The sequence below is a fragment of the Triticum urartu genome, chromosome 3A (assembly GCF_056163025.1).
Source record: "Triticum urartu cultivar PI428250 chromosome 3A, HENAU_Tu73, whole genome shotgun sequence".
Classification (NCBI taxonomy): Eukaryota; Viridiplantae; Streptophyta; class Magnoliopsida; order Poales; family Poaceae; genus Triticum; species Triticum urartu.
The window spans coordinates 489264046-489284336 of NC_141875.1; the positions used below are offsets into that span (position 1 = coordinate 489264046).

Below are 20291 nucleotides of genomic sequence, written 5' to 3' on the forward strand. Positions count from 1 at the left end.
GGGGGATACTTTATGATTTATGAATGCCACGTGTCATTCATCAGAATGAGTCTCGCGTGAGACCTGATTTTATAGAATTCTTTTCCGAACTAAGTGGCCTCCACCCCCGAATCCCACTCCCACGCGACGCCGCGCGCGCAGAGCTGATGCCCGATCGATCAGACACGACCCGGTATTGATTGGCAACAAGTTCTCAAAAGCGGCTTCAAATTTGTCCGCGACTACTGCTGAAGGGTGGGCGGGGGAGGAAGCAAGGTCACATGCCCAGGCGGCAACACATTCTGTCACGGCACATGGTGGTACTCCATTGGTGCCTGGCCTCCAGCTCATCGTCCATTTGACAACGGTACGCAGCCTAGCAGCACCGTCACATGTGTCCCGTAGTCCATTAGCAGCGCAGGAGCAAAAAACTGCTCTGGCTGCAAACTGATCCACAGGGTTAGGGTCTTCTGACCGATGACTGAGGCGCGCTTACGTTCAATCGTCAATCACAAGGGATTCCGAATTTTTCTAGTCGATCGATCTGTAGTATAGGTTGGAGGATGTCTGCGTTCGTGGTCAGTATGTCACACGCGTATTCCGGATCTCACTGCACGCTGGGTGGGTGATCACTAGTCTTATCATGCACAGCGAGACGTAAATAAAATAGTAGCACTAGAAACCAATCCTTCTTTCCCAGGTGACAAGGAGAATGGCACAGTGCTTGTGTGTGTGTGTGTCTGTGTGTGTGTGTCTTGCTGTCAGGCAATACCGGGCCCGAAGGAATTGCTTGCATTGCAAGCCCTGAATCTAAATGGGTTGGTTGTTGTAGCAGGCATAGGAGTCGATCGCCACCACTCAGCCCCACAGCAACGGAGCCTTCCCTTACTTGAAGCGACGTAAAACTCGGGTACGCACTGCGAATTCAGGTTCAGAAACATGCACCCAGCTGCTCATCGTGCCATTTCCTGAGTGCCGACTGGCAAGCGTGGCATCTGTCTCCACAAGTTTCCGCAATACCAAATCGGGAAGTTGAGTTCACGCTCCAAAAGCTATATATACGGAGCTAGAAAAGTTCAAATGATGGCCGATATAATGTGCTACATGGAGATCGGTAACAACGCACGGACAGTAGCAACAAGAAGAAAAGGCACGACCACTTGGCTTGGAACTTTCAGAAGGCACAAGGAAACAAGACGCGAGATTGTCACTCACCAGCTGGACCACACAAATCCCTGAGACTGCAGGCTCGTGCTCGTGCATGGTAACACGCCACTACTACCAGCAGCGCCTCATCCCTCGGTGTAGATAACGTACTACGTACGTACAATGTGTGGACACAATCATACGCAAGCACGTACAATATATCTATCCATCTGCATAGGCGGGTCGATTGTGTACGTACGTACAGACTTTTGCCCTCATCACACCGTTGTTTAAGGAGGTTGGTACGCCGTCGAACATTCCCCGCGGAACAAGGCCGAATCAGTGGGGGGACTCTCTTATCATTGCGGAAAGAAAGAATCGTCGGGGTTTTGTTATTTCTCTCCAGCTAACTGCGGCAGTTGACCTGGCCGTATGCGCGCGCATTAGCTGTAGGGCTGCTTCATGCATGTGTGTGCGCACATGGGTGCGATACGCCTCGCAAAAGTCCATGGTCATACGTGCATGAGACGACGCGTTTGCGACCTCTACCTCTCGCGCGCGGATTGATAGATAGATAATGCAAATGCAATGGTGGCCGCTCCGAGTGGCGCAGCATCGACGCCCCCGCAACTTGCGAATTATTGTGATTATCCGCTTCCAATCATCGGTGGCCTGCCTGCCTGCCGGTACGAGTGGCATTTGGCCAGACGAATGGAATGGATAGCCTCACATGCCGGATGACGAGGCAGATCGGTGGGAATAGCATTCCTCCTGCCGTGCCAATTGCATGCTGGACATTACCAAAGTGTGGAATTTCCAAACACAACAATGGCAAAATGCGATATCGAAGATCTCAAAACATGCAGCGTAAATGAATTTCCCATAGGTGAAATCAGCTAAGAGCCAAAGATATATTAATTCAGTTGTCTAACTTCAGTCTGGTTTACTTTCTACATTTATGGTGGACTAAGACCGGCTCCGGTGTTTTCAAAAATCATGGAACAGCATGAGAGAGTCATCATGTCTCGTGAGGGCCAGGATCAGAATGTTCTTTCTGTTCCGCAGCTTTGTTTCGTCCTTCGAACCCTGCAATACATGAACAATTCGTGAGTTAAGGTCAGGTTGCACACATCTCTGCAAGTAAAACCTGCTTCAAGCCAACAAAGTTAGTTTCAGCAAGGTAAGGGTTCATTTAGTAAGATGGCATGGTGGCAACTAATCCCATATCGCAGACAGACATTATTCTTGGTGCCCTACAACTTCCCAGTGATGGTACTAATGTAAACTGATCTCAGCCCAGTTGATTCTTCAATCTAGTAACTCGAGAGTTGTTTCTAACCAAGGTTTTCTATATGGGAGCATAGGAAATTATTGGCCTCGATATATGGTTACGTATCTTCCTGCTCTGCATTTGGGATGATCTAATAATGTAAGCCTGATCCCAACCAAACAACGCTATGAAAATGCCGACTCAGTAAAGAAACAATCAAACTGAATTGCAACTATGATATGGCATAAACACATTATATAGTCATGTATGTACTGTGATGATAAACATATGGGCAATAGAGCAACCAATCCTGACGTGCATCCTGAATTCATGAAACGTAAAAGTAATAAACAATGTTTTGCTTAGGAAAACTCAGCTTACAGCTAAAAAACTGTAAATGATGATCATTAGATGATAACCTCGAGCAGAAGTTCAGCAATGTAATTCACCATCTGGCGCAAGTTCAAAGCAGCATGGTAGAGATTATCGATGAACTGCTCACGAAATGTATTTTTGGCTCTCCATACGAAAAACTGTGCGTACCCTGTTCCTGCTGCGGAAGCGATTTTCTGTAAACATAATAGAATTATTGTGAACAGAAGCACAAAATGAGACATCTTTTGTTACTTATAAACTTGCAGGATATCCATATGCATAATATCCTGTAATTTACAACAAAAGTTCTCCTAGCTTTAAGCCATAGTCAGTTCTTTAGGTTAGCTTGAAACTGAGGTAGCAGAACTGCAGTAGTGTGGAAGCTCTGAACTATTGCTCCAGGAAAGTAACTGAAACTTGAAAGTTGCTAGACGATAACTCTGCCATGGGTGACGTGTGAAACAAAAATACCATTCTATGTGGCTTAAGAACATATCACTTTGTCAAACATCTAGTGCAAACATTTATTTGGGGCACAACAAAAGCCAGAAACAGCAATAGCAGATGCATTCAATTTCCTAGTTCCAGCTAATTTTCTACTGTATCAGTCCAATAGAATCACTTTCACAGGTATTATTTCTGGATAGTTCCAACTATGCTAATGCAGCATTAGAGCCTCTCTAGCAGATTCCTTATAACCCACTCATTCCTTCAAATTTGTAACCCAATAATGCAGCATTAGTGCTGGTGAAACTTATGGGTGCAAGAAGTTCTAAACTTTTCCCATTCCTTATCCTTAATTTGTTTTGAAGGATCTTCCCTAAAACTGGTATTTGTTCAGTAAATTTACAGAAGTTACTTACAATCATTTTAAGGAATAAGTGTTTAATAAAGCACCTACATATGCTCTTGAGCTGGTGAAACTTATGGGTGCAAGAAGTTCTAAACTTTTGCTGTATTACCAATTGCCACACTACAAAACTCAGAAAGTGTGGGTTAAGGTGTTCGAGCACCATTCACATAACTAGGAATTACTCTAGAACATATAACTGGATATTATTTGTGTTTAAGTACTTAATGTGTCAAGAAAACTTTAGACACTTACTCTTGTATTAACTAACTTATCAAGTTTGTTTACAAGCTTTATCCCAAATGCTCAAATAGCCTTTTAAAACTGCATTGATGCTTATAAATGATGCAGATTTATGATGAAAGTAACGCAATATATCATGAATTGATGATGCATTCGTAAGGCTAATATGGGCCACCTGCCTTGTATAGTAAAGTAGTAGACCATCAAAGCAGTGAAGTTATCGCACAACTAACATTTAAAGCAAGGAGGGTTATCATTGTCATTCTCTCTGCCCTCCAAGCAAGAAATACTACTTTTCTGATGACACTAGGAAACAGACCTCTGTATCTATGTAGCCATCGTTCCATAGTTTGTACAAAGTTGAATGAACAATCTGCTTGTCAAGAATTGTTGTGTCAATAATCTGCACATTTGCAATCAAAGTTTAGATTTGTGTACTTCGGGTTGCAACAGGAAGCCATGTCATCAAATAAACAATCATAAAACAGGATCACACAAATAAAATTAATGCATAACAGAAGCTTTCTTAACCAAACGAGTTTGACAACAATAGCAAAGCATAGTTCTACAATTTCCTCAATATGTAAGAGTACTTACTTGATCTGTCTCAACTGCACAACCTTGTGTGACCAATAGCCTAAAGATTGTAAAAGCTTCTTGCCCGTATTTCTTTTTCACAAGTGACTCTATCTATAATGCACACATAAAAGACATGTGCATGTCAACTGTTAGTACGGAAAGGACAGGGGAGTGTTTTTTAATAACTCAAATAAACCATGAAACAGTAACACAATCTGGTACCTCCTCATTTCTACATGCTTCAACCATTTTGCGTAAATCTACAGAAAAACAATACCACTGTCATGAAAATCTTACAAAAAGAACTTATGATGTTCACTCAAAGGCTGGCAAACTAAATTTAAACATCAAGTGTTTTTTAATCTTACATAAAAGAAATTATGATGTTAACTCAAGGTTGGCATACTAATTTTGAGCATCCAGAGTTCAGAATGGAAGACAAGTAACAAGGAAAGTAAGTTTCTACAACATAATTTCCAGCTGTTTAGAGGCTTTTTCACGCTTCGGCGGAATATTTTGTTATCACTGCATACAGCACAATTTCATGGAATAGCAGGCCGTCGGTATCAGCAACCTAATGGTAACTAGGCTCGAACTAATTATGAAAACAATGGAAGATGTCATAGCTATAGTACTTTTTCCATGTATAGACCAACCAACATGTCTCCTTAGCTGGAAGTGCGGAGTGTGGACTGGTTCACATGATCATATCCGAAGTTCCAATATAATTAAGACATTAAGCTACCACAATTCAATCCAGGAATTGGACTGGACTGAAATCAGTTTCCTTATGGCATCCATTGCCTAGTGGCAAGTTTTGATTTCCGAACCATAGAAGTTCATTTCTAGCAAGCTTGAACTGGGCTTCATGCCGAGCACTTAACTAACAGAACTTCGATGTATTCGACTTATACAGACTAAAAATATCAACAGTAACTTACCAAAAGTAAATTCTTCCCCATCGGAAGTAGTACACTGTAAATCCAGCAGGACTGGTTTTATGTCACCAATTGTCATTGCTGCAGTTCCTTCCTTTTGTCCTAGTTTCTCCAAAATACCATTTGTTGATGATGTCACTGAAAGAATGGAACTCAATGTTATACTTGTTGGAAACAATTCACAACTGATTGCTAGAATGGTCTTTCCCCCCTCTAGTGATATTATATAATTTTCAAGCAAGGTATAGTGATTTTCCTTGCATCGATATCGATAGGGCAACTATTAATCAAACTGGAACCATGTAACTAAAGTGATAAATTGTCATGGTACATTGGTACTTCAGCATATAGGGCAGCATATGACATTGTAGGAAATAAACTAGCATATGACATTCCCTAATCTGGCTCATTCAAGACTGTGCCAAGCTATAGGGCAGCCCGGTGCATGTAGCTCCCGCTTGCGCAGGGTCCGGGGAAGGGTCCGACGACTTTGGGTCTATTGTACGCAGCCTTTCCCTACATTTCTGTAAGAGGCTGTTTCCAGGACTTGAACCCGTGACCTCATGGTCACAAGGCAGCAGCTTTACCACTGTGCCAAGGCTCCCCTTCTTTGTGCCAAGCTATAGATTTCAAATAAATAGCTCAAACAGAAACTAGCATTTCTTAGTTAATGCTCACCACCAAGAGGCAAGACCAGACCCGATGGAATTTAAAAACAGAAATGCAGGTTAAAAATAGTTATGTTCATACAAGACTATATGTGGATGTAAAGCCATAAAAATAAAATTGCTGTGTTCCTGGATCTACTATTGAAAGGATACTTGAGATATTGATATCGGGTACTACCAGAGTTTGTATCTTTGTCAGTTAAGTTAGCTTCGAAAAATGACTCCCAGATAGGATGTGTGCCAACCTTCAGCTTTGGTTTCTTTCGGTCTGCACAAAACTTTAATGCAAGAAGGAAAACATTAAGTGAGAATTAACAAAGTCGAATTGCATGATTCATTCAGCTGCACCGTTCATGCATATACACAAATAAACAGATTTCAAAATGAAAAATCTGCATTCTCTGCTCTCTTTTTGTGGGGGTATGAGGGGGGGGGGGGGGGGGGGGAGGCAGTGCTGCTACATGAATAATCCTCATTCAACTTAACTTATTCGGGACAAAAAAGCAGGTGCAGTACAACAACACAGTCCTGTACATGACAGGCAAGCCTTACGGCATCTCTGATGTGCATCTCAAACCAGTTAAATAGATGCAATAGAAGCTAGAGAAAACTCTTAAGTTGAAGCTGACCACAGCATGTAAGAATAACTTTCATGGCCCACACAACAACATGCCCACCCTAGCTGCCAGTTGCCGCTTCAGTTGGCTCTATCTTCGCTTGCAGCTCTGGCTCATCCCCTCCGAGGAGCAGCTCGGACTCATCCCCACGCCACAGAACTTCTTGGATAGTCTCCAAGATCTCCACAGTCAAGAACATTGTCAAGATAGAGGAAGATGCAGCTCTGTTGATCGGCCTCCCATCACTATTCTGTCATCGACGCCAAAGCTCCCTGACTGGACTTGTGCTTCCATTGTTCATGATCAGCTTGGTATTGGGAGAAATACCACTGGCAGTGGTATTGAGAGAGAGAGAGAGAGAGAGAGAGAGAGAGAGAGAGAGAGAGAGAGATTCAATACAGTGCAGAAGCTATTATATGTTCATGGAGTACATTCCTTTTTGCTTTTGTCCTCTTTTTACTGTACAAACTTCATTTCGCTTTGGGGTTTACATTACAATCCTTTCTTCATGGCAGCAGCAACCCCACCCGACCCCCACTCCTCTTCCCAAGCAATAAATCTCACTGTTGTTTTGTAGAAAACAATGGCTTGGTAGGTATCCTACTTCTAGAAGACCCAATGCAAGCAAGGAAAAGAAAATACAGAAACACTGCTGCAGATAAAAAGATGAAGACGCCTGCATAAATATGCTATCCATAGTAATGCTATGATAACAGAACATACCTTCTTCTTTAGACAGAATATAAATTTCTCAAAATTTACCCGCCAAAGTACTTCATTCTCTGCAATTGTTGAGTTGAGCTCTTCATCTACCTCAAAGGCTCCGTGTTTCCGCTGATGAAATAACGACACAGAGAATTACATGATGATAAAAGCAGTGCATTGCATACTGTTGCTGCATTTGCTAGTTCCTATCAATAATTTCAGAAAATGCCTTCACCATTGACAAAAATCTACACATGTCACTTTGCCTTTTCTCGTTTAACTACAGGATGGCCGAAACAACAAACACCAAATTTTCACATAACATGGTGGTGAAGATAAGTAAAAAGAGTACACCACCTTAGCACCTGCAACAGCGTTATGAGGACAATCATTTGTCTTTGATGCATCCTCCATGCCGTATGGGATCTCAGAAAACCTTTCTGGGTCAGAAAGGGTTGCAGTATTGACAACTTTCTGCTGAAGTGAAAGAACCTCCTCGGCAGTCTGTAACAAAGATAATTTTCTCAGGTCCTGTAACTGACTATCATACACAGAACATAGCAACAGAAGAAAGAACAGTACTAATGCATTATTAAAGCATCGAGATCTTGGTACTAGTAACTATCAGTTTTCACAAAGTGTACAGGTGATGACCATGAGTTAAGAGTAAGATGATTTTCGTCAACAGGCCTCGCATAAAAAGGACCCAAACCACCGAGCTAGCTAATTAGCCCGTTGCTAAGATGTCTAATTACAAGACCAAGTTACTAAACTAACCAGCCTAGTCAGCTTCTACCAATCCTGCATGCATTTGTATTAGTTTACAGTAGAAAACTATAAAAGTAAGTAGAGGCCTATTAAAATGACCAGGAATGTCCATAACAGGGAATCACTTTACATACTTTTGGAACTCTTCTCCTTGCAGCTGTAGATTGTTCATCTTCCTGTGGATTGAAATAGGGTTCAGCTTTTGGGCAACGTTCCACATAACGTGCATACACAAGTTTGTTGAAGTTCATTCGTATTTCTTCCCTTGCTGGTTGGATGGTGCCTTGAACATGGATGACCCATTATCAGGGAACAGTAATAGTCACTATCACCAGCAAATATCAAAGATTATGGGAAAAAAGGAAAGAGAATAACATCATAAAAAGAACAGTGGATGATCCAATAACAACTTCAACAAATTAAAAGGACATACCTTCTGGCACTTTAGAGATTGTGCGTCCCACAAGTTGGTCAAATGTTAGCCTACCATTCTGAAGCAATCCCTCAATAAGAGTTTCTGACTGCAAGATACATAAGTTCTATGCATAAGGTCATAAACTTTGGAAAAGTTACAAGTACTCAATGATTGTAGGCATAATGTTAAAATTAACTTTATTTTCTTCTGAGAATGGCCCGGGAAACGATCACACATTTTGTAGCAAAAATAGCACCAGAACAATTAGAATGTAAATTCAGGCAAGGTATGTTATCTGTCAGTTTCTCTATCAACTACCAGCATATCACAAACAATAATTACCAGCATATTTATTAAACACCTAAAAAGGGATCATATCAACATCCCCACAGCCAACAGCATTCTCCCCTTACCCTGTCAACCCGCCTCTGTTACCATGGGTGGAGAATAGGGAATGGCCACAACATCACAAGCATCAAACCTAGAACCTAATGACTTTTATAACACTGTAGTCCAATTAAATATGTATATCGATATATAGAGTAAAAATACAAATAATTCCACTAATAAATTACAATTAAAATATGTGTATATAGCAACTTATTTTATGCTGCAGATATGATCACCTTTCTGCAAAAGTGTTTGCTTGTTCAGATTCAACACTCTAGTATTATGGATTGGGGGGATTTCAGAGTGCACAAGTTCTCAACCCTCAGGGCAGAGTACAAATATGAATATATGTGAGAAAATACAAAATGTTAATCGTACAGGAAAATCTTAACCATATTTGTATTTTATAAAATATAGTAGTCCAATAATATGGATAGTACGGACCCTTGACGGAGAATGGATGTTTGGCTCTCGGCCTCCATGGAGGCCTTTTTTTTGAAAAATTCAAAATTCAAACTTTTCCGTTTCAAAAAAATCTGAAAAAAATTATGCAAGTAAACAAGGATGTTATGTGTATGTATCTAAAATTTCAGGGTGAAACACGTTGAAATGTGACTTTTTCAAAAAAGACAAATTCATGGCTTGGGAGGATGAATAGTATCATGTGTTAAAAAACCTCAGAGTTGTCTTTTTTGCACAGCCCTCATTTCAACGTATTTTGCCCTGAAAATTTACACAGATGTGTGTTATGCCTCCATGTATGTCTGTAACTTTTTTCGGAGTTTTTTGAAATGTGGAAATTGAAATTTGATGAATTTTGAATTTTTCAAAACCGAGCTCCATGGAGCTCGGCCTCCAAAGGCAATATCCGCCCTTGACGCCCTAATAAGTGTGGGAAACATTGAAAATAGGGTCATACATGGTACCATGCACCACAGTGTAGCATGCTTGGAGATTAACCCAGAGGATGGATCGAGAATGTAAATACAGCATTAGTTTAAAAAATTGGAATGATCAAGCTGAAATAGTATGATTTTTTTTCAGAGTACGCCAATGGCATACCTTAGTTTTATTGAAGGGAGCAAACCAAATTACAGGAGTCTGGCACTACACTACAAACAGTGCAGCCAGAGAAACACCACTCCATCTATTACACTCTAAGGTTGTCTCACAAAAATATCTAGACACACCACACCCGTCCTCCTAATGACATAAAGCTCATCCACAATGTGGTCAAATAGTACGAATATGAAACGGTTCATCTTGCACTACATACAGAGGAAAATGTTTGTCGACGAAAAGATGATGCCTTATGATCTTGAAGTGTAAGAAGAATATGTTCAGACGTACAGCACTACAATAATTTGATTATGCTGAACGGCAAACTCCAGATAGAAAGGATTAGGTAGCTTCTATTTGCCAACAGTGACTGCAGTAGCTAAATATCATGAAAGAGTAAAGGACATCCTCGGGACCCCGACCTAAATTTGCAAGTACCCCATGTTATCAACTCTAGATCAGTAATCAAGGTCAAGATGCATTGTGATTGTTTTAGCACATGTTAATAACCTTTAGTGTAATACTCCGAGATATCTCAGTTACTCTTTGTCATCACCTCTAGACCATTAATCAAGGTTGATATGCATCTAGCAACGAGAATCAAAAGGTGCAAAAAAATCTACAGTACCATCTGCTCCGCACTGATTTCAGCATTCAGAGAATTATGGATGCTGCTTTAATCAATCCCAGCTTTTAACAAGCAAGCGTGAACTAAAATCAAGTGCGTATCCAAGTACGGACCTCTGGAATGTCCGCGCGGATAACAGAGATGAACTTTGAGAAGCGCAGCCGATGCAGGACATTGTCGAAGATGGCCAAGTAGAGCGTGATGGTCCTATCGCCTACAATCACAGAAAAAATATATGGAGTCACGGACTAGCAGGGTATCGAATCGAATCATATAGCCAAGGGATTTGCATACGGGCTTGCCTCTGGGCGATGAGAAGGCCTGAACGCAGTTGTGCTGGATGAGGACGAGGAGAGAGTTCTTCACTTGCCCCTGCGGGAGCTTGAGACGGCGCACAATCTCCGTCAGCTGCAGCGCCCCGTGGCGGAGGAGGCAGTCGCACACCTTCTGCGAGAGGGGATCGGGCGGCCGGAGTTAGGGCTTCACACGCACGAACACGCTGACACACTGCGAGTACGCAGGGGAACGGCGGGAGAGTGGAGGTGGGCAGGATCTTACCGCTACGAGGGGGCCGAAGTGGTCGGATATGAGGCCCGCGGCGAGGAGGATGCCATGCTGCGACACCATGGTCGCCGGCGGCGAGGAGGATTAGGATTTTTGGGTGCGTGTTGCGGCGGTGGCGTCGGCACGGCGCGCCAAAGCCCTCAACGCGAGACAACCTAACCAGCAAAGACTGCACGTGACGTGATCCTGGGCGTCCATTTTTAGGCCAGCGGCTGAGGTTTTATGCCACGGAACCGTCCATTCTAACCCTAAACCCCCGGCGCAGCCAGACCGGTGGAGGAAGCCGCCAGCCCACCACAGCAGCCATGTTGCGCCGCGCCTCCCAGCTCCTCCGCACCGTCCCCACCGCCGCCGTGTTCCCCCGCCGCCTCCCGCAACCGCACCGGCACCCGCTTCCAGCCCCACCCGCCTATCTCCTCCCCGCCCCCAGGCAACCATCGTACTTCTACGCCACCGAGTCAGCGGCGGCGCGGCCACCAAAGGTGCCGCGGCCACTGAGGACGGTGGGGAGCCTGCTGAGGCTGAACGACATCCGCGACAACCCCGGCGCGACGCAGCAGAAGACGCGCAAGGGCCGCGGGATCGGCTCCGGGAAGGGCAAGACGGCGGGGCGCGGGCACAAGGGCCAGAAGGCGCGCGGCACCGCTCGCTTCGGCTTCGAGGGCGGCCAGACCCCGCTGCGCCGCCGTCTCCCCCGCCGCGGCTTCAAGAACCGCTTCTCGCTCACGTTCCAGGTCCAGGGCCCTCTTTGCATTTCTGTTCATCTGCTTTCCTTGCACGCAGCAATGCGACATTTGCTGTTTGCGATCTAAGTTGTTTGATTACGAATCAACATTTCGTTCCTTGTTTTCCATGTATGTGTGGCATTCTCGAAGGTTGCTTGATTCTGTGACCGTAAGTTGTCCGGGTCAACATTTCTGCACAGAAGGTGCTTGATCTGTGCTCTGTGCACGGAGTTCACATATTTTCATTTTACCAGCACTTATTCCGAGTGCTACCTTGATAAGGATTTTGTCCCCTTCGTAGATGCTCCTTAGTTAGGCGAAGGAATTTCTGACTGAGCTTACTAGTGCCCTATCTGTAGTGGTAGCTCTTAGACGAGGTTCTGGATCATTTTGTTCCTCAGTGTACAACAATAGAACTGTGTGTTAAAAATGGCAAAAGGCAGCATGAAAGTACCTTAATATGCATTATGAGAAGACCGGGATAGTTGATTTTCACCTAGCAGCGGCCATTTTTAAGGAACTTATGAGCTTTGGAAAAATGGGCATTCTGAGATAACATAGAAAGTACCGAGAAGACAGCAAGAGATTATGGTCATAGGTGGGAAAATGGGCATTCTGAGATAACATAGCAGCGGCCATTTTTAAGGAACTTATGGGCTTTGGAAAAATGGGCAGCACCAGCTTGCAGCATTGGAAGACTTGGCTTGGGCGTCAACAATTTCAGCTATCTATCTTCTAGTTGATAGTGTATGCCGGCTCCTTATCAGCTAGAGTATGATATATGTGAGCAGTGGTGGATCTATACCAAGTGCCAAGATACTTGCCTTGTGCATTGAATTCATGAATTGGTCGCCAAACTTTGGTGGACAAAATAATCGGTGAGGTTTTGCTAATCTGTTGTAAGACCTGAGGTATTGTGCACTGATTTTGGACATATCTATTAAAGAGTAAACTGTTGATTGGACAAAATCTCTATGCTTGATATTTGTCCAGGAAGGAAACCTAGGCTTATATTTAAAGTTTACACATTATCTAATCTATTAATGGATATATAAGTTCATGTTAGCAAAGTGGTGGGCACTATTTCATGTCATGTTAGTATGCAAGAACAACTGAACCTTGTGCGTGTGTGCAGGCTTCAAAGAAGTATCATATGTGGCAGGGTTACATTTCTTTAGTGTTATATATATTAGATTGCGAAGACCAATGCAAAAATGTTCTTTTAATAGATGTGCCCATTGATAGTTTTTTTCTTCTTCTCTTCTTTGTTCATCGTAACACAAAAAGAACATGCAATATTCTTATACTCCCTCCGATCTCGCAGCTTTAGTACAAAGTTGTACTAAAGCTGCGACAAGTAATATGGATCAGAGGGAGTAATATATATAGTTGTATCATGTTACGTAATCTCTAGCATAAGACTAAAGCATCAAAAAATTACAATCTAATGAATTGCATCTATCATATTTTGTTAACTCCTTCAGGAGGTACTGTGAAGGGATTTACTGTTCGGCATTTAGCAGTGGAGTAACTTTCTGTTTGCTTTACAATCTTCTAGCCTCCTGAAATTGTATTCCCACATACATGCGACATGCCTATCTCTGCTAGTTCATGCAGTGATTGTTTTCAGCAAATTGTTGCTATTTAATCCATGATAATGTCTGACTTCAACATCTACAAAATAACGTCAAAATTTTGCATTCATTTGGGTAACTGGACATTCATTGTAGAACTTGTTCAACAACTTGACAATTACTTTGTTTATGCTTTAAGTTCAATTTTTTATTTGCAAATGGCACCCTGAGCATAGTGTGATGTTGGTCATCTTTCCCTGTGGTCAGCCCTGTGGACTGGGAAAAATTGCGAAGCTCATCAATGCTGGAAAAATTGATTCCTCTGAATTGATCACAATGAAGACACTGAAGGTACTACAGTCATTTCTTTCAACTAGCTATGTTTCTGTTTTCTTCTTTGCAACATCAACTTATCACACTTTATCAGGATACAAGTGCCATTGGAAAACAAATAAAGGATGGGATTCGGTTAATGGGCCGTGGTGCAGAAGAAATCAAATGGCCAATTCACCTCGAGGCAAGCCAAAGCTAGTTTGAAATAGTTAAATCTTTAAGCATACAGTTTCTTGTTCATTTCAAGTCCTCCATTCTCAGGAACAGCATGCATGTTTCATAGTCCTATTCTGTTCTGTTTCTTGCTGCATGCGACGACATATAATCCAAAAATGTAAATGTATCTGTTCCGCCGAGCGCCATTTATCCATTATAATGATATCACAGAATGTGCCCATTTAGTTATGTCTTTGCATGACCTGCCTGTCCATTGCTTGCAATCATGTCGAGTACAAGTAGTGGCTCTTGTAGAGGCAATGAGGGAGTTCCAACTGTGAGTGTAGTAAATATAGCTTTCTTATTGTTAAATATTGTTTCGCATGTGCCCAACTAATACAACATGGTTCATATATAAGTATAGTATCTAATAGGTGGTGGCAGTGAAATAAAAACTAGCATGACTTTACTTGCAATGTATGTTAAGTGAAATTATATTGCTTTGATTATCAAGATATAACATTTTCAACTTAGAAGACTGGTTACACATACTAGGTCAGCTGTGAAGATTGGTGCTGCGGATTGGATAGTATGTATCCAAATTTTATGGATCCCTTCCTAAGCAAATGTAAATTGGCAGGTATCAAGGGCGACCGCAAGGGCGAAAGCTGCAGTTGAAGCAGCAGGTGGAACTGTAAGATTGGTGTACTACAACAAGCTTGGGTTCAGGGCACTACTCAAACCTGAATGGTTTGCAAAGAAGGGCCGCCTTATACCAAAAGCGGCGAGGCCTCCACCCAAGCAACGAGACAAGGTTGATAGCATTGGCCGACTACCTGCTCCCACAAAGCCACTTCCCTTCACACCGGAGGAATTAGAGTTTACTGCCAAGCGTGAAGCTGCTAAAGTGATCGCTGCATAGGAGGGAGTACAAATCACTGAAGAAGCCCATCCAAACTTTTATTACTTACATAAGTCTTGCACCGGGCATGTATAACAATCACTTGCTCTTTCCTATAGGTGTATTCCTTGTGGGATCCTTGTGTTTCCTTGTCATTTGTGCTACGCGGGAATGACATTTTCTTCTTCAGGTGGCAGTAGTACCTCCTGGTAAGCACCAGGGCTGGCCAGTAAAATATCCTGTAACAATCTTTTGAGAGATCAGTTCATTGTTTTTTGAGAGATCAGTTCATTGTTTTCATTAATAGAAACTTTTTCTCTAGGGCAGTCAGTTTCAGCACTAACTGTACTTCAGAAATGTCTGCCAAACACTATAGGACAAAAGATGACTTTTGGTGTACTAAGTATTAAGAAAAAAAGGAGCATCTGTCAAAAAGTAAAAAAGTAAAAGAAAACAAGGGGTAATTAGTTTTAGGACCCCAATAGCCAACGAACCTTCCCTGGGAAGGGATGGCAATTTTAGTTGCCACGAGCATTGCAATTTTAGTTAGCGAGCATGACAACTACGCTGTAGTTTTGTTTTCCATTATAAAATTGCCGTGCTTGCAAATTTAAATCGTCATCTTTGCCCATCCTTGTGATAACTAAAGTTGCCATCAAAATGTTTGCAATTGCCACCCTTCCTAGAGAACGTCCACTGAAGAACATTACCCTGGTTTTAGCACAAAGAACAACTCTTCAACAACTTCTGTAGGTTCAATGTAAGATCTATCTGTTGTTTAATCATCACATCAATTTTTCCTTCAATTTTTAAGGGGGTGATATCTTTAGCAATTTATTAGTAAAAGCATAAGGAATGGGACAAGAATTCTTGGAACATGGTTACATGCGTACTCGCAAGACCAATATATGAAATTATATGGTATTAAACTTGATTGACCATTCTACTCACGTGTGAAGTTTCGTGAAGAAATGACATATATGGTATCCTGAGCAAAAAAAAGTAATGCCATACTTATCATAAGGGATCTTGTGTGACCTATTGGATGGAACCGAGGAAGGGGGCCCACCCAGGGGATATTTATTGGTTAGGGATGGAAGGTCACTTAGCTCTTCGTAGCCCCTTCGTAGGTCTAGGCCTCTTTTGGTTCATAGGATAGGATTATCATAGGAATAGGAAATTTGTAGTAAATGAGATAACATGTATCTCAAATCCTATGAATAGGAATAGGAAACAAGATGTCATTTGGTTCACGTCAAAAGAAATTTTCCATTGAGTCTAGACTCATTTTTATTTTCCTATGAAATGTGGAGGATAGAAACAAATCCTATGTAGGAATAGGAATCCATTTCTATGAACCAAAGTGCTCTAAAAGAAAAAATCCTATAAGAATCATATCCTTTATAATTCTTATGAAATTCCTCCAAACCAAAGGAGGCCCTAGCATTTTCGTGGCGTCTACCCGGCTGAAGCATGTGGCAAGGAAGCCTACTACAATGATTTTGATTACATCAAAGTTTTACCCAAGTCAGTACCGGCCGAGACTTGAAGGAAAGCGTCGCTCTCCCTCTCGTTTGCCCGTCCAGTGATGAGACGGTTATGTTAGCTTAATCAGATTTGACACAAGCCTTGCCCTGACCTTACTCTGGTCAATCAGACGGTACTAATTGATCATCGGCTTGCCCCATCGCAGACACCCGACCACAAGAGAAGCAATCATCAGCCTGGCCCATCGCACTTACACTAATTGATGCCTCTTTTCTCTGAAGCACTCTGTGCTTCATTTGACCTTTTGTTTAAGCAGGGTTGTTTTTGTCTGGTCTTCTGCAACGAAGGCAGAGTGGTTGGAGGGAGTAGTGATCCTTTTGCTCTTGCATATTTTTCTTTTCCTCTGTCGTCCAAGGTTTCGTGTGCATCCTTGACACATGTCCTGGGGCGGTGGGGCCTAATCCCCTATTAACAAGATTATAGTGCCGTTGTTGCAAGAAAATTTTCTCCAGGACAACGGAGCTGAAAACAACCAGCCACCCATATTACACCCAACAGCTAGGAATCTCCGTTCCAGCAAGAGAATGCCGGCATTTTCTATGCTGGAGGTTGGCAATCTACCATTGTTTTGCTCCGTGAGATCCCTCTTGGATCGGCTGTCCCATTATCCCACTCTCATTCCAAAAAGTTCTAATATCAACACCCCCAAAAGGCCAAAACATAATGTCCTGGGCTGGAGAGACGAGAGCAACCATACTTAAAAGTTTCTTATAAACGACGTTGCGCCAATAGAATACTGAATACGAACGTGCGAACTCCCATCTAGGGTTTCCTTGCCTCTCGCCGGCGCCGCCGGTTCGCTTCATCTTATATCGTCTTTGGAACATGGAGGCATGGTGGATCCCGGTCCTTGTCGGCGGGAGGGCTCCGTTTTTAGATGCTTTTCTGAGTTCTATAAGGGTTTGTGCCATGCTCAAGAAAATGAGGCGGCGGCGGCTTCTTGAAGATGGAATAAGGTCCTCCTCACCTAGCCCCCGTCCCGGTGATGTTTCAAGCATCGTCGGAAGGCGTGTGAAGGTTTGTCTCCGACGGATCTCGTAGGATCCGGTCGGCGTTTGTCCTCGGTGGATCTGACTGGATCCAGTCTTCGTTCGTCTGTGTTCTGTGTGTCTGCAGCTCGCATCCTTCTGGTCTATGCTTCTCTTCATCGGCGGCGGTTACTGTTCTGGTGCATGACGACTTTCCGACTGTCTACTACAACAATGTTCGTCCGACTCCGACGAGGGAGGGGCAATGACGGCGGTGCGTCTTCGGCTCGCTCCAGTGCTCGTAGTCGTCGCTAGGTGGTCTACGGACCTGGATGTAAATTTTATTTCTAGTGTTCTTTGTACTGCCTTGACAGTTGATGAATAGATCGAAAGTTTTCTCGTAAAAAATAACTAATACGAACCAACTACTGCATATATATGTTCGTTCCAGTACCCATACCGTGCTGTTTGTCGCAGTGGTATTAGTTGCCGACGTCTCCCGTGACACCGAGTCGTCTCCCCAGGTTGCTGGTTAGTCAAGCACTAATAAAAAAAATATGACTATGCTAACCAGACAGCCACCACGGCCATAGCTATTATACTACCAATCCATTGATGATTAGGCATATACTAATTCAACTTCCAACCAGCTGTTAGAATAAGCACATGCTTAACTGCCGCCGTTCGTTGCAAAAAACGCACCAAATAGATGAGAAGGTACTGAAAATCCCGGGACTTCTTTTTGCGGGTGTTACATAATTCTCATCATGTCGACATCCGGTGGAGAGTCGGCTGAACACATCCGGGCTGCACACCTACTACTACGACTAGTTACTGACTTAAAACTTATTTCAAATCTCCTTGTAGAAACAGCAATATGAAATGCATTTGCATGAGTTGGTTTTGCACTGTGGCAATGATTGTTGCAATTGACCGAGTCCAGAGTCCAAACCACCAAGGGAGTATAAAGCCAGAGAGGAGGCTTTCGGGAGAGCTTGCATCCAGGCACATATACCAAGTACACCAATCAGCAACCTTCAAGTGTCCTAGTTTGATCTCGCCGCGAGCCCGTGAAGATGAAGGTTCTGCATGCTCTTAATTTCCTTCCTCCCAAGCTTGTTTCTGAGATTTTATTGGTTACTCACCGTTTCTGTTATTCTGAACCAGATGGTGCTTAAGGTGCCGATGGTCTGCAAGAAGTGCAAATCTTGCGTCCTTACGATTGTGTCCAAGGTCAAAGGTCTGTATATTCTCTCGCTCTATAGCCTTGATTCGCTCGTCTCTATAACTTACTTGACAGGTCGTGTCGTGTGTGTCCATGGCAGGCGTCAAGTCGATGGCATACGACGAGGAGAAGAGCACGCTGACGGTGGTGGGGGAAGTGGACGTGGTGGTGGTCGTCGACGCGCTGCGCAAGGGGAAGCACCCGGCGACAGTGGTGACGGTGGGCGACGAGAAGAAGGAAGCGGAGGAGAAGAAGAAGAAGGAGGAAGAGGAGAAGAAGAAGAAGGAGGCCGAGGAGAAGAAGAAGAAGGAATGCCTGGAGAAGATGCAGAAGTGCTGCCTCAAGGCTTGCCCGCCGCCACTCTACTGCCCCAAGGCTTGCTCGCCGCCACGCCACTGCCCGCCGCCACCCCGCTGCCCGCCGCAATCCTACTGCTACGTCGACGACTCCGGCCCCTGCACCATCGTGTGAGCGAGAGGGGAGATCATCGACCCGGCGCCACCGTATATATACAGCCGATCGTTGTTGCCGGTGCAAATCAAGCCACTCCTCCAGGCCAGGCACACCAATTAATTCGTGCGTACGTCTTGCTCATCGTTCAGAAGATTCAGAGCTTGCATGCACACTGTTTTCTTTTCCTGTATCTTTTCCGGTTCCTGTGATCAAGAATTGTATGTCTCCACGGAGACCTTCTTTTACTACTCACAACTCGTCTACTTGCAATCTGCAAATGAGCTGTTTGGTTCATGACCATGCGACGACTTGGATATAAGATTGGTGGTGGGGTTCTTAGCTTCACCTAATAATGTGACAAGTTGATTAGTCTACCGGTCGGCATTGCCAAATAGAACAGTTTATTGCAACAATTTGTCCCTATCGACGCTGGAACTTTCATATGCCGTTGCCGATTGGTACTCTCCGGGAAACAAATTATTTCTGCAGATCACGCAATGATTCAGGTCCACTTTTACAATTCTCCAACTTACCTCTTGACCATTGAAAAAAAAACACTCTTGAGACTTACTCCCTCCGTTTTTAAATATTTGTTTTTCTAGAGATTTCAACAAGTAACTATATACGAAGCAAAATGAGTGAATCTACGCTTTAAAATATGTCTATATACATCCGTATATGGTAGTCCATTTGAAATCTCTAAAAAGATAAATATTTAGGAGCGGATGGAGTAGGAGCTAAGGGCATCTCCAGCCATTCGGTGCCCTCAGGGACTGAAATATCGCCGTCTGGGGGCTAGCCGATGCTATTTCCGCCGTGGGGGCGATTGGGTTCCCAACCGCCGTCCCAAGTTGATCCCAGACGCCATTTTTTGAAATCCAAATTCGGCTAGATTCATACAAAATGACACAAATTTGGACGAAATTCAGGCGGTTTTCATTGATATTTGTACAAAATTAAAGACATAACTTAAAAACTTAGAAAAATAAAACTACGCTGCCGCCGCCGCCCCGAGCCTACTGCATGCCAAGGAGCTTGTAGAAGGCGGTGTAGTCGCCGCCGTCGTCGTCCTGCACGCCGTCATCCTCCTTGCTACAACCCTGTCCTGGGTCGCCGTGGCGGACGGGGTTGGTCGGCGCCGGCGCCTCTTCGTCGCTGTCCTCGAGGACGATGACGCGCGGCGCTGGCGCTCCATCTCCTCCTGGACATAGTCG

At 43.5% G+C, this 20291-nt stretch overlaps 3 protein-coding genes across 3 annotated transcripts; 2 read left to right on the top strand and 1 right to left on the bottom strand.

The window, feature by feature from the left end:
- Positions 1–1993: 1993 nt before the first annotated feature.
- LOC125544560 (RNA polymerase III subunit RPC82 family protein) lies at positions 1994–11392 on the bottom strand. The gene is made up of 14 exons (XM_048708290.2): positions 11189–11392; positions 10933–11077; positions 10744–10844; positions 8572–8659; positions 8273–8421; positions 7728–7874; positions 7389–7499; positions 6227–6326; positions 5384–5518; positions 4665–4702; positions 4461–4553; positions 4183–4266; positions 2815–2964; positions 1994–2211 (listed from the first exon to the last, which is right to left on the bottom strand). Exons 1-14 carry the CDS (start codon positions 11255–11257, stop codon positions 2113–2115), a joined length of 1509 nt encoding a protein of 502 aa, XP_048564247.1. The 5' UTR covers positions 11258–11392; the 3' UTR covers positions 1994–2112.
- Positions 11393–11422: 30 nt separating this feature from the next.
- Positions 11423–15204, top strand: LOC125544556 (Ribosomal protein L18e/L15 superfamily protein). Its single transcript, XM_048708287.2, has 4 exons — positions 11423–11928; positions 13761–13844; positions 13921–14010; positions 14623–15204. The coding sequence occupies exons 1-4, from the start codon at positions 11500–11502 to the stop codon at positions 14902–14904; spliced, it is 885 nt and encodes a 294-aa protein (XP_048564244.1). The 5' UTR covers positions 11423–11499; the 3' UTR covers positions 14905–15204.
- A 3121-nt stretch (positions 15205–18325) lies between these two features.
- Positions 18326–19371, top strand: LOC125548544 (uncharacterized). Its single transcript, XM_048712120.2, has 3 exons — positions 18326–18481; positions 18567–18639; positions 18725–19371. Exons 1-3 carry the CDS (start codon positions 18476–18478, stop codon positions 19093–19095), a joined length of 450 nt encoding a protein of 149 aa, XP_048568077.1. The 5' UTR covers positions 18326–18475; the 3' UTR covers positions 19096–19371.
- Positions 19372–20291: the final 920 nt, after the last annotated feature.